The 13931-nt window shown below is 36.8% G+C and overlaps 2 protein-coding genes across 2 annotated transcripts; one reads left to right on the top strand and one right to left on the bottom strand.

The window, feature by feature from the left end:
• The first annotated feature begins 7341 nt into the window (after positions 1-7341).
• LOC137819003 (CASP-like protein 4B1) lies at positions 7342-9036 on the top strand. The gene is made up of 3 exons (XM_068622698.2): positions 7342-7684; positions 8257-8392; positions 8598-9036. Exons 1-3 carry the CDS (start codon positions 7473-7475, stop codon positions 8790-8792), a joined length of 543 nt encoding a protein of 180 aa, XP_068478799.1. The 5' UTR covers positions 7342-7472; the 3' UTR covers positions 8793-9036.
• A 697-nt stretch (positions 9037-9733) lies between these two features.
• On the bottom strand, positions 9734-13161 carry LOC137819224 (putative WRKY transcription factor 26). Its single transcript, XM_068623009.2, has 5 exons — positions 12716-13161; positions 12186-12362; positions 11039-11604; positions 10750-10917; positions 9734-10379 (listed from the first exon to the last, which is right to left on the bottom strand). The coding sequence occupies exons 1-5, from the start codon at positions 12914-12916 to the stop codon at positions 10001-10003; spliced, it is 1491 nt and encodes a 496-aa protein (XP_068479110.1). The 5' UTR covers positions 12917-13161; the 3' UTR covers positions 9734-10000.
• Between the last annotated feature and the right edge of the window lie 770 nt (positions 13162-13931).

Genomic DNA, 13931 nt, shown 5'->3' with positions numbered 1-13931 from the left:
TGAAGAAGGTGCCACCCTTGTTCTTTTGGTGATGAGGCCGTCCTCAGTCGCCTCATCATCTTCCTCTTCATCTTCCTGTACCACCTGAGTGGTTTTTCTCTTTGGCTTCCTCAAGACAAGTTTCTGTCTTTGAGGGACGGGTAGTGTCCCCGAAGGAGTTGGACCTTGGGGTGGAGTCTTGCCCTGGGCAACGACGATCTCTACCACCGAGTTGGGCACTGTTTGGGAGCCCGCCGCCAGCTTGTGTGCCCGGGCGATTGCCCTCAGTTCTGCCAGTTTTCCCTTTCCCAACATGAGGTCTGCACAGGGTAGAAAACAGATAAGTAGGCCCCAAAGCAGAAGCAGAACATGCAAGTATATGCACTCAGAGATAACACAAACAAATAGCACATGGATGAACAGTTAAGATAAATATAGAGCAAACAGGACGCCCAATGATAGATGGTAGAAATGCGAAGTCAGTCCCAACACAAAACGAAAACCTAGGTGTCGAGGTAAAGGCTAACCTATATGAGCTTCAAGTTGGCCATCAAGGAACTCGAAGGAGATTATTGAGGAGGTGGGGAAGGTGATGTTGGTGGCTGCTACACTCTTCCAGAAAAGGCAGAGATCTTTGTCTAGCTCGCCCATGGTATCGGGACTTCTGGGCCTCCTAAAGCTTTCTTTGGCGTCTTTGTTCCCCTTGTGTACCCAGTATAAGGGGAAGCCGTCGAGCAGGGAGGGATCTTGGTCGTTGGCGCACACCTTCACGAATTTTCCCTTCCAATCTTTGTAAGATTGTTGGAAGATTGAGAGGATTGACCTCCCAGCAATCCCATTCAGGCTAACCCAGAGGCGGTCTCCTGGATTCTTAGCTTCGAACAGGAAGAGGAAAACGTCGACTGAAGCTGGTAGTCCCAAGTGTGCGCACATAATTTGGAATGCCCTCACGAACGCCCAACTGTTGGGATGAAGCTGGGCGGGGGCGATATCGAGCTCGGTTAACACCTCTCTCTCGAAACGGGTGAAGGGAAGTCTGAGCTTCACCTTCTTGAAGAGCGTCGCATAGATGAAGCAGAACAGCTCGCCGCGGTTCGCTTTATCGTCCGCACAGACCGGCTCATCCGGGAAGCAGGGCAGCATGGCCATTTTGCTATCGTTCTCCTTATGGAATGAGAGCTCGAATTGGTCCCCTTTCCTTAGTCGGTACACGCCCAACTCCGTGTTTATTGAAGAGGTCTCTTTTAACAAAGTTGAGGTGGCCCAAGGATAGAGTGCCTTGTAGTCCTTTGGAGGTAGGGGGCGCCCCTGGCGACTGGCGGGGTTGCCTGAGCGGGATTGGCGTGAGAAGTTGCAGGCCTCTCAGCCTGGGAAGAAGGAACGCCAGGTGCTCGTGGTGGGTTACGCGCTGGTGGAGGATTTGCCCCAGGAGCAACCCTACGCGCTTGGGGTGGAGGGTTTTGCGACGAGGAATGAGGGTTCGCGGTGGATTTTGTATGAGCCATCGCAGGAACTGCAAAGGAAAATGAAAGGGATGAACAAAGGTTACAGAGAACGACTCGATTGAGGATAAAGAAAGGAGAACTAACGAACAGGTGTTCGTTGGGACGAACGTGATGGAAGATGAAGCCCTAAGCTACGAGGGAAGAGGAAAAGGAAAAACAGCCCACAACGTATGCACCAGACAGATAATGGATGATGCGAATCGGTTAAAATGCAACAAACATCAACAGAAGAAGTAAAAGAGTTACCTTTTTATGATCGGATGAGTATTGAAGGAAGTTGGAGATTGAGAGGGTTGAGAAGCTTCGTAGGTTGCAGAAAAAAAAACTTAGAGTCTTTGAGAATGAAGGAAAGTGATGAAACAGTGGAAGTGCAAGGGGTTTTAGGGGTTTTTCGAATGTTTTCGGAAGCGCAAACGACAGCTGAAGATGACCGTTGATGAAACCACGTGTCGAGCGATTGGAAAAAGGGGTTTGGTGGAGCGTCGGAAAAGCAGAGGGTACAAACGTTTGGAATTCCGTGCCAGTGCCACGCAGCTCGACGGTGATGTGACATCCTAGTCTTTTCGCTGGACAAAGTCTTCGCTTAAGACTAGGGGGCTTGTGTACCGACCAGGTAGTCGGGAGTGATGACGTGGCAGCAAGCGATGATATAGGCGTGTTGAGCGGAACACCTGGCTGACAGAAGGGAAGGAAGTCGGGGAGCTCGCGTAGTCGCTGATCGGCGGTCACCAGCTCGCGTAGTTGGCGTGCTCCGACCTCTAGCATATCTAAACCGGCGGTCACCAGGTTTGTGTCGTAGCCGCCGGATGCGAACCCAGGCGACCAAGTGATCAGAGATCGCCGAGAGGAGGACATCGCCGAAAGATCAGGAAAGCTCGTTCAAGGCTCTCAAAGGGCACGAGTGCGAAGGATGAAGTTATCTGATGATCATCCCCTAGCTAGCCAGAGGTTGAGGCCAGGGAACAGCTTACCAGGACATGCACGGTGAAGCAAGTGAAGCAGATCATGATGGCGGCCAGCGAGACCACAGGGAAGGTGTGCATGGTGACACCCCGTACTCGCCACACAGAAGAGATCGCGCTCCAAGGCAGCTATACACCGAGTTACTCCTTGCATGGGTAACTTAGTCGAACAGCCTGAAGAGTAAGAAGTGATGCTCAAGCAGAGGACGCTCCAGATGGTGACACGTGTACAGCTGGATGCGAGCCACGTGTTCAGATGTGTAACCGTCAGGAGAGAGAAAGTGCACAGGTATATAAGAGTTTCTAACGAACTTCTGAGGTACGCGCGTTTAGAACACTTCTTTACGCTTGTGAGAACTTGAGTACGCTGAGAGAGAACATTGCACAGTTCCTGAAGCTCTTAGTTTTTCTCTTAGTATTTTGGTGGTTCAGTCACTGACTTGAGCGTCGGAGCGCGATCGGCCGCAGCGGTGCCACTCTGTCTTTTGCAGGTTCTTGAGGTGAATCGAGGTGTGAAGGATGGAAGCTAGTGTGGTGCAAAGCCGATCCAGAGGAAGAATACCTTTGACGAGGCGAGGCTCTTGCGTTCTGGTCAACCGGCAGGATCACTAATGAATAACCATATTGTCTTTTACAGTATCACATTCTATATCTAAAGGGAGTAGAAGAAACCCTTCTCAGTTGGCCCCAGATTCTTGGCTAGATCTTTAATTTTTAATTTATTTATATTTGGAATTTTCTCTGTATTGGGTTTCGAATTTGTTATTGACTTAGTACTTTGTTTGGCTAACAATTTGCTGAATTTGGATCCACTGGATCCATTTTGCTGCTTCAAACTTTCTTGGATCACTATGGTTATGCCATAAGAGATACGAAAGACATGCAACATGAGCCAATTCTTGAGGCAGTCATTAAATACCTCTTCAAAGAAGGGTGACCAAATACGAGTTCTTCCTTGCCTCCATGAGTATAACATGTCATGTGTGGACAAGTGGCTTAAAGAAATACATGGGTACTGTCATTATAACCAAAACTAGTCTTGTATCATTCTTTTTTTATATTTACCTATTTTCATTTCATACATAACCACTTAGCCAACTTTCCTCTTATACAATGTATGTCCTAAAAAAATTGGAATGGTGAGTCTACCTATCATTGGTAGAGATATAGAAATAAGTTTATGTTTGATTATTTGAATTGATGAACTCTGTTCTCTAGATTGAGTGGAGAAATTCTTTCTTTTAAAACTGTAACAATCAACCATGCAGTGAGAATGAGGTATATGGAAATATTTGTTAGTTCCTTATTTCATTGTTTGTATTGATATAATTTTAGGGGGAAGGCCACACAGCTGCAGAGTTCCATGTACAGTAGATGGCTATCTAACAGGAACAACCAGACAAAGCCATCTACTATGTTGGCAAGTACTAAGCATTACAAGCCTCATGGTAGATTTATCACTGTCAACCAAATGAAAATAGTTTGTATCTTTCTAAAAGATAACGTGCAAGAAGGAGATGTTGAAGATGGGGAAGGTTAAATTTTTATTTATTTAATTATTTATATACAAGTGAGAAGTGTTCAGTTGAGAAATAAAGGCTTAGGCTTGATTTATTATGATTTGTGTTGGCTTTGGCTTAAACAACACAAGCTATTATTTGATGGATACACTTGTTTTGGTTTATTCAGAGTGTATATATCATATTTTAATTTAATACTTTTTTTATTTAGCATGTTTTATTCTGAATGTGCATGTGTTAATTTGGAAGATCATTTAAATTAGAATGCAAAGTGAGGAGTTTTTCATTCTCTTCACTTTTTTGAATTATATATTTTATAAAAATAAATCTTATATTTTCATATAGACTCTGTGTTTGGATAAAATATTTATCAGATTTTGATTTACATTGAGAATGATTTAAAATTCTACCTCTAATTTAACTCAAGACGATTTTAAAATTTTCATTTTTATAATTTTCGTAACTAGATAGATGTTAAGAGAGACCAAATTGGTTGATTTTTTTATTAGAATAGTTTATTTAACTGGCCTAGTGAGTTGAAAATTCACTTTAAAAATAGTTTTAATCTAATTCATCTTTACATTATTGAAAGTAAGTTAGTTACTGTTTTAGAAAAAAAAAGTTAGGCTAGGTTGAACTAATTTAATAAAAAAAGTATTCAGCCACCGAAATAAAATTGGTCGTTATAAAAGTCTCCATTTAGTCACCGAAATCATATCAGTCGCAATAGGAGTCTTTATTTAGTTACCGAATTAGCCACCACAATATTTTTTTTAATTAATTATTAGCGACCAAAAATAGTGGTCGCTAACACCTTCTATTTCAGTCACCGATTTAGCCATCGAAAATTGTGGTCACTAATTTGGTTACGGAATTTTGGTGACCAAATTTTTTGCGACCGATTCTGTCACTGAAAATGGTGGTCGCTAATTTAGTTACTAAATTTTGGTGACCAAATTTTCTGCAACCGATTCAGCCACCAAAATTTCGGTCGCAAATTTGCGACCACTTTATAATTCGGTCGCTAAATGCTTTGCGACTAGGGTTTTCGCTTCCATCTTTATTCGGTGACCGTTTCGGTCGCAGATATGATTAGCGACCGATTTTAGTACTTTTAGCGACCGAATTTGGTGGTTGCTAAAAGTGATTTTTTTTGTAGTGAACGGTGACGGCGCGAAACGAAGAAGTTCGGTGTGTTTGTTGAAGCACATCTGCACGGTTGATCGGAGCAGTTGTAATTCAGAACTGCTTAACAGTGCTTCATCTTCAAATGGTGCAAGGATGAAGCGTTTGTTTGCAAACCCAAATGATGCTAAGAATCTTAGATGACATGCACATGAGAGGAAATGTGATGCATGTACCGAGATCCAGCTGATTTTATTCAATGGAAGAAATTTGATGACGAATTTCCAGAGTTTGGTAAAGAATCAAGAATATCCGACTTGGTTTAGCTACAGATAGAATGAATCCGTTTGGTAGTATGAGTATGAATCACAACTCATATCACAATTCATGGTCTGTTTTACTAGTTATTTATAACTTACCTCGTAACAATTGGAACAAAGTGGGTAAACCCCTTCCACTAAGACTGCTAAGAGAGGTCCATAATTGTTTAGAGGAACTCTTGAACTCAAAGAAATAAAAAAAAATATGTTCAGGGAAGGAACTACACCAAAATGCACGCAAAGGATGCTAAACGCATGAATGAAGACCCAACTATTTGGATGAAACTGGCTCAAAGATATATTCAACTCAGTAAGAATCTCTTTCTCAAACAAATCAAGAGGCAAATGCAATCCTAGTTTGATAAATACAATATCATAGATATAGAAAAATGAACCCTGGGGTCAGTTGATTCATCTCTACAAACAGGCTCATTCGCCTCACAAATCTGAACTTTAATTAAGTGCTCATCAAGTTTACTAAGTGCATACGCTTTTCACAACTCCCTAAGTTTTTTTTTCACAAGTATATGAGGAAGTTTCCGTAGAAGTTCTCTCCTAGCCCGAGGATACGAAGTTGCATAATCCATTAGGAAGACAAGCAATGACCACAAACACGACAAGCAAAAACTCAAACCAACGAACGACCAAGCAATAACTATGCTACCTTCGCCACCAAAGAAAATTAGTTCTAGAACGAAGAGTGTAGAACGTACATATTCGTGAAGAAAAAAGAACAACTGCAAGAAATCTCACTGCGAGGAAGTAGAAAAACTAATCTAGACGATTCAATTCCTAGGAAAGAAAAGTGAAAGGAAGTTACAAAGTTAATGAAAGGGGAAGACACGTGTGCACGAGCATTTAATAACTGTTAGATCCATGTCTCTTCAAAGGCTTCTTGAGTCACACGTAGTCTTTTCGGAGGCTCTTTGATAAGCATTTTTGCTTCACCCTGCTCGGCTTGAGGATGGAGGATGTGTACCGTCATGAACCCAGTCGGAAAAGTATTGTCTTGACCCAAGTTGGAATGTGCCCATGGTCCACCTATTTTCTGAAGGTAGTCTCCAAAAATTTGTCGAGATATCTTAGATCCTCATTTTAAGGCCTTAGTAAATTATCTCTACCAAGTTTGGATGGTTAAATCTTGTTACAATTAATCCTATTATTACACAATCAATGTAAATTCTTTATATTTGATGATTTTATGACATGATAATGCTTTAAAATCGTTTTATATCACACAAAAGGAGAAAAATACGATTCAGATGGAGAAGCTTATAAATAGAGAATAACTTTCATAAAGAATCTATACTCATACATTCTCACTTTATACTATATCAATATTTTAAGTTTTTACTATATCTTAAACGTCAAAAAATCAGGTGAGATCTCCTATTTTATTTTGTGTAATTGATGCACACATATATCCAATATATCAATTTTTTCTTGGCAAGAACAAATATAACTAATAATTGAACCTATCAACGCAACAGTTTTAAAAAGAATTTTAAAAAAATTGCGACCGAGAATAATAAAATGATTTGTAAAAAAAAGGGTCAAATCACTATGGTGTTGAAGTGTATATACTCTTAACGGACAATAAAAAGACAACTTTAACTACTTGATAAGCAAAAAGACAACTTTAACTACTATATAATTTTTTATTAACTAAACAGATTTTAGTATTTTTTAAGAGTCACAATTTTCAAAATTTATGATTCTCAAAAATCATTATTTCTGAATAGAAAGATAAAAAAAACAATTTCTGAATATAAAAGAAAATCTTATATCAAACATGAAGATATATTGAACCCTTGGTGCAGTTCACGCGCTCTGTTATTGGCTAGAACCGAAACTTCGTAAACTCCTATGACAATTCGCCAACAGAATAACACCGGTTTCCAATATTAAACATCCACAAATTGTCTCTATATCTTTGTCTCACCACAACCCTTCTTCTTCACTTTGGTTTTCATTTTTCAATTCATTGTCGTCTTAGCATTGGAATCCGAAGAGTGTCATGCAAGAACCCAAAGGGAATGTAACAGTTCCGACCCCACACAAATGAAAATTGACGTTCAGACAGAGCCGTTTGAGCCAAGTGTGGACGTTCACGCGCCGGGAACTAGCGGCGGCGCCACCGATTTGCTAATGAGAGGCTCATTGGGGCTAAGAAGAATTGCTCTTTTTTTCTCTTTGGTTTCCTTCATGCTTGTTGTGTTTGTGGTTAGTAAAAATGGTGATTGGATTGATTTATCCATGGGACAAGAATATAGGTACAAGCTCAAACATTTTTTATTTCAATATTTTTAATATATGACGTGGGTTTGTTAGCATTTTGGCCGAAGATTAATGGGTTTTTGTCAAAATTTGATTTTGTTTCATTGAAATATACTATACTAGAGAAATTAACATATTATAAAACATTATGGGCTTTGGGATAATTTTTAAGTATAGTAACGATAGTTTGAGAACTTGTTTTAGTATACCATTTTTAATTGTGATGATAAGAAGAAAGAATATTTTTATCACTCCATATAAAAATTAAAATTTTTAAAAAAAAAGTTGTATACTGTACTTATACAAATTGTCAATATATCATAAAATAATAAATGTAAATAACAAAGTTCATATTTGATGTTAAATCATACAAAATTTCTTAATATATTATCACATAATTAAAAAAAAATATTTTCCAAATAAATATGATTAACAATTTCTTATAGCAATATTTAATTATAGTTGAGTATTTAATTTTTTTTTTTTACGTTTATAGTATATCAAAATTAAAATATTTATTTAATGAAGTAATTTGGTTGAAGTTAAATTTGGAATATTTGGATTATAGATACTTGCTGGCTGTGGCAATTCTATCTATTTTGTACTATGGTGTTCAAGCATTTCGTCAATCTCATGAACCTTGTAATGGGAAAAACATGCTTCAGGCAAGAACTGCAGGGTTGATTGATTTTGTTGGAGATCAGGTTTGGCGTTCTTTCTTCTCTGATCATATTCATTTCATTGCTGTTCTGTTTCTAAACAATTCTTCAAGTAATCATTAACTAAAGTTATTGATGTTTCTAATATAAGAATAATATGATTTTGTTTAGCAATTCAGAACAAGTTTCTCTGAGGTTTAATGATTGATTATGAAATGTTAGAAAATGAAGGTGAAGTGTTTGGTTTCAGGTTGTAGCATATCTCTTGCTATCATCAACCTCTTCAGCTATTCCAATGACACGTATAACGAGGGAAATTGTAGGCAAGAATATATTTACGGACACTTTAGCTGCAGCCATTGCCATGTCCTTTTTAGCCTTCTGTTCTCTAGCACTATCAGCTGTCATATCAGGATACAAACTATTTACCCAAACTTATATATAAACACCCTTAATAGCTAAAACTTTCTCCTATCACTGAATAAAAAGTTAACAACTTTCTACTACCATTTTCAACTTCCTTTTATTTCTATATTTGTGAGGAAGTGAGTATAAGAAATTTAGATGATTAGTATGAATTTCAAATGAATGTGTAACCCTTTTTCCCTTTTAAGTATTTGCATACGTTGCAATAATAAGAGGTTTATTGTACGGATTTTGCATATGAATACAAACTTCTTTTGGTCCCACTTCACAGTGTGTTGGTGGTGTTGATTCTTTTCTTAAATGTGGAATTTTGTAGTCATTGAAACCAACAAACATTATAACTGGATTTTTTTAATAATATAATTTGACTACTATTATATATACTTTGTCCTTTAATGACCAAATTGGTAGAAAATTCAAGTGAAGTTCACCGAAAGTTTCGTTTTTCTAATCTATTGTTTTCATTTATTAGTAGAACTTATACAAGGTCCATCTAATAATATCAAAATCTTTAAAATAGTACTAGCGTTTCTTCTAGAATTAGACAAATTATTCAAGATATGGGGACTCATATATCAATTGTTGAAAACTCGTGGAGAGTTTCAATGAATTATAAGAAAACTACACAAATAAAGATGACACTTCAAAAAAAATTTACACCTTATAAGTTTTTTCATTAGAAAATGAGTTTAATCCATAATCACAAAACTAGTTTTTAAGATGAAGTTATATTTATATATTATAAATTGATTTAATCTCTAATATTTTGAATTTTGAAGACTTTCTCAATATATTACGAAATATTTCATAATTTGAATATAATTTGAATAAACAAAGGACTTTGGCCGAAAAGTTATAAAAACACACCAAAAAAACAACGAGAGACGTAATGAGTAGACATTTCTATAGCGGAGTAGAAATTGGCAAGAACTATCATAAATTTTAGAAAGTAATTGAATGTTGTGAGACATAGCAAAAGAAACTTTTTATTGATAAACAGAAGCAACAAAAGAATAATGGAATTCAAAGTCAACACATTTTCTGTACCTCCTATTACTAAATTGAGAGTTGAAATAAGGCCTAACTCTTGTCAAGCTTCACTGCAGTTCTAGTCTCTAATCTTAGAACACTAAATTAGTAGATTCCCATGATTTTCTTATTATATTCCTATATGCTATACATAAACATATCAGTTACGTGTAAGGTTCCAGTGTTCTACTTCCAAATTTAGAAGTTCTTTGAAAAAAAAGACTGAAGGAATGAGTCATTAGCCGAAAATCCTAGGCTTCCAGGGTTCATCAACATGTCCATTGGAATAGTGTCTAGACTTGCAGATGCTGATAGCTTGGTATCAGGGAGTGAATTGGTGAAACTTGCTGAGTTAGAATAATTATTCACTGCTGAAGGCCTTATAGGGGCAGGTACTGTTACATTGCTGGTGGTGTTGTTTAGAGAAGTTCTGTTATAGCTTGCACTTCCTCGTCCTAAAGGCACATCATGGTTATGTTTCCCTTCGTAGGTTGTTAGCACAGCTTTCATATCATTTGCAGCTCTCTCAACATGTTTTCTAACTGGACAACCTGAGCTAACGCATTTGTAGTAACTCCTGCAGAAAGAATATCTTTAGTGAGTCATAGCCTTATGGGGTGGCAGTAATGAAATTTCAACACTAAAAAACCATATAACTAAAGGGTGATGTTTGTTTTCTTCAATTTGATTTCAAATTCACTTGACAGAATAATCATCCCTCAACACAAGTATTTTACTTTTCATAAATGAAGATCAATTCTATGAAGAGTTTAATTGAAATGCCCCAGAGAGTATGATTGATCATCAGAATGATGTTTGTTGGCCTTTACAATAATCACTTCAAATTTTTGCATGGATAGTTTGTGATTGATTGACAATTTAAAAATGTTTACAATAAGAGTGTATGACAATTAAATTCATCTATACAATCTGAAAAATGGAAATACCTTGGGTTTGGGTTTCCTTTGACCACTTTCTGTCCATATTTCCTCCACCTATATCCATCATCAAGTATGTCAATTTCACTTGTGGTTTGAACCACAACTCTAGGTTCCTTAACAGTTCTACTCCCAGCTGATGAATTAGAATAGTCATCATTTTCATTCTCTCCTTTCCTGAAATATCAGAACCATAATCATAATTAGTCACACTGAAATCAAGCTCATCATGTAGTTTCTTTCCAATAATACAAAAAGCAGGTCATTAGAGATATGTATTGTCATTAGCTTATCTTACCATCTTTTGGCCTCAGGTCCAAGGTCCTCATCATCAACCCCTCCAGAGCAACTAGTTTGTGATGTTTGCTCAAAACCTTCCTCTCCCATAGACTGATCTGAAATCCCTGAGATGGTGCAGGATGAAGAAGTTTGATGAATTGATTGAGAGCCATTTTTTTTGTTATGTGGCTTAGGATGATTGTGACTTCCCCTGTATACTATTTCAGTAACATGTCCCTCCAAAGACCTCTCTACTTTCTTCTTTGTTGGACAATTTGGATACGTGCACTTGTAATAACTGCGCGGATGCTCACTTCCTTTCACTTGTTTCTCTCCATACTTCCTCCAATTGTACCCATCTTCTGATTTCCTTTGTTCTCTAATACACTTAAAAGCATTATTAGAGTTAAATTGAACAGACACAGAAGTAGAATTGCTTTGTATTTCAGGTTTGATTGAGGCAACTTCTGTGGAGAAGCCCTGAGTGATTACATATTCAGATTTTGTTTGTGTCCTCTCAGATGAGAAATCTGTTTGCTTTGCAGCTTCATTCAACATCATTGTGTCCTGTTTCTTTACTGGCTCCTGTTGTTTAAGTGGAACAAAGATTAGAAACCATAATCAAATAAAAGCAAGACTAGCATATTCCATTTCAAAGAATCAACAAGTTTGAAACTTGCTAGTAAGTTCTTATGTGTAAGTAAGTTCAATGGCCTTTAACTTTGGCCATGTGAACTTCAAAAACGTTTTATTATGCAGACAGCAATGACCTACGAAATTTATATCAATTGGCATAAAATAAGAGATATAGTTTATTATTGAAAGTAGGTAAGGATTTCTGAAAACAAGCATGGACATACTTTTAAGATTGACTCAGTCAACTTGGAATACCACAGTCCAGTTTTGAATTGTTCAAACAAGCTTGTACCAACTAAAATACAAAATTAATTAATTTTAAGAAAAGTGAAGAACTAAACGAAGACGACACACTAAACAAATAGCAGATGCTAATGAGACAAATAGGTCCAAGTAAGTCAAGGTACACAGATTGAACAAGAAATGGTCTCACACCCCTGAATCATCAAATAAATAACCAGAAATAAAAAAAGAATACACCCCAAAACTTGTGCTTTAAGTTAAACTTCTATTAAAAAAATTCAACTTACCACTTCAAACATGCTTGTGGAAGATTGAAAGAGAGGCACGTGGTTTGTTTTTGTTAGGAAAGAGAAGTCAGAGCAGTATCTCTCTTCCTCCTTGTTTCCTATCTGATCCCCAGTTGAACTGTTTCTCATGTTGAAGCTCATGCTGGAAGATGACTCAGCTGTGTAAGATGCAGGAACCTAAACCAAACACGCCCTACAATTAGTTATTATTACAAAAAAACATCACATTAACCAGCAACAAGAACCATTTTTTATCACTATTACATGCTCCCTTTAGAGGGAACTTTTCCATATATATTTCTAAAAGAGCAAAAAGAAATTGAAATAAGATTATTTGTTTTGAAATCAACTTCAGAGAAACTGATTTCATATTTATTTTTATTAAATTGTTTAGGAGAAAGTTTCTTCCGACGGTACTACTTTTATGAAAGTCAATCCTGTCACTGGTAAACAGGTGGTAGAACAAACTACACACACAGCAAAACAGTTTTTCAGATATAATAATGGCAATAACTGATGGTAAAACTTACATTTTGAGAAGAGAAGAAGAGGGGTGAGTTCAATGACTGTGTTGTTGGGGAAAAACCAGGTGGGAACTCTGAATAAGAAGGGAGAGGCAGTGAAAGAGGTTGAAATTGTTTGAATGTGTTGGCAAATTCAAGTCCAAAAGGATCATCATCCATGGTCAAGCTATTGCTGTTGGAAAGGAGGTCAGTGAAACTGAAAGACATGCTGAAGAGATGAGGTATGAATGAAGAAGGTTTGTGTTGTTGTTGAGTTTGAAAATGGAGAGAGAAAAGAGAGGAAGTGATGCACTTTATTTATGTATGGTATGGCATGCACACCACACCACCCATGTCTTTGGAAGCTACTACTTCTGACTCAGTAGCGAAAGGTTGACCTTTGACCGTGGAAAAAAGAAGCACATCAAAAATGGGTCAAGGGTTGTGGGTTTGACTTGACTCGGCTACCTTTCATAATTATTGCACAACACTGCCTAAGTGGCGGCTCAAAAATGCAGAGGAAAGTGGAACCTACGGTTACATTTGTTACACACTCGTCCACGGGATCAATCATGACCGTTATATAGATCGGATGATTCACAGTTCTGCTATGTATTTTTAACTTTAACTTATTAATAGTCGTTCGATAAATCAAAACCACTGCGATTTGTTGATAGCGTAAAAGCATGCTTAAGCTTACCGCAGGGAAATCCTAATCGAAGGAAAATGTAGCCTGAAATTTCGCCATCTGTCTCCTTATGTGGCATCTTTTCTAAATAGAAATTGCAGACTCAGCAACGACACGGTTTTTTTAATTTTTTTTATTAAATAAATTTTACCATGATATGAAATAAAAAATTATTTAAAAGAAATAATACTAGTTATATGAAATTTTATTTAATGATGTATTTAAAACCTAGAATTGCGTAATTTTAATTTCGACACATGCACTTTTATTTGTTATTATTAAATCAACCTAAACTAACTTTAATTTAAAAAATTAATGAAATTTATTTTCAATATTTTTCTCTTAAAAGTAACTTCACTTTATTAATTGACGTTTAATTATTTGGCGTTTTAAATTACTTTTCCTCGTATCTCTTCTCACTTAATAGTAAGGTTAAAAACTAACATTAACGTAAGTATATGACTAATAAATATTGCGTATGCTGTATAAACATTTTTAGTTTAAATAAATTTTAAATATATATATATATAAAATAATCTCTTAAAATGGAAAAAT

Source organism: Phaseolus vulgaris, chromosome 10 (genome assembly GCF_051622355.1).
Source record: "Phaseolus vulgaris cultivar YP4 chromosome 10, ASM5162235v1, whole genome shotgun sequence".
Taxonomy (NCBI): Eukaryota; Viridiplantae; Streptophyta; class Magnoliopsida; order Fabales; family Fabaceae; genus Phaseolus; species Phaseolus vulgaris.
This window is presented reverse-complemented; position numbering and strand designations above follow the sequence as displayed.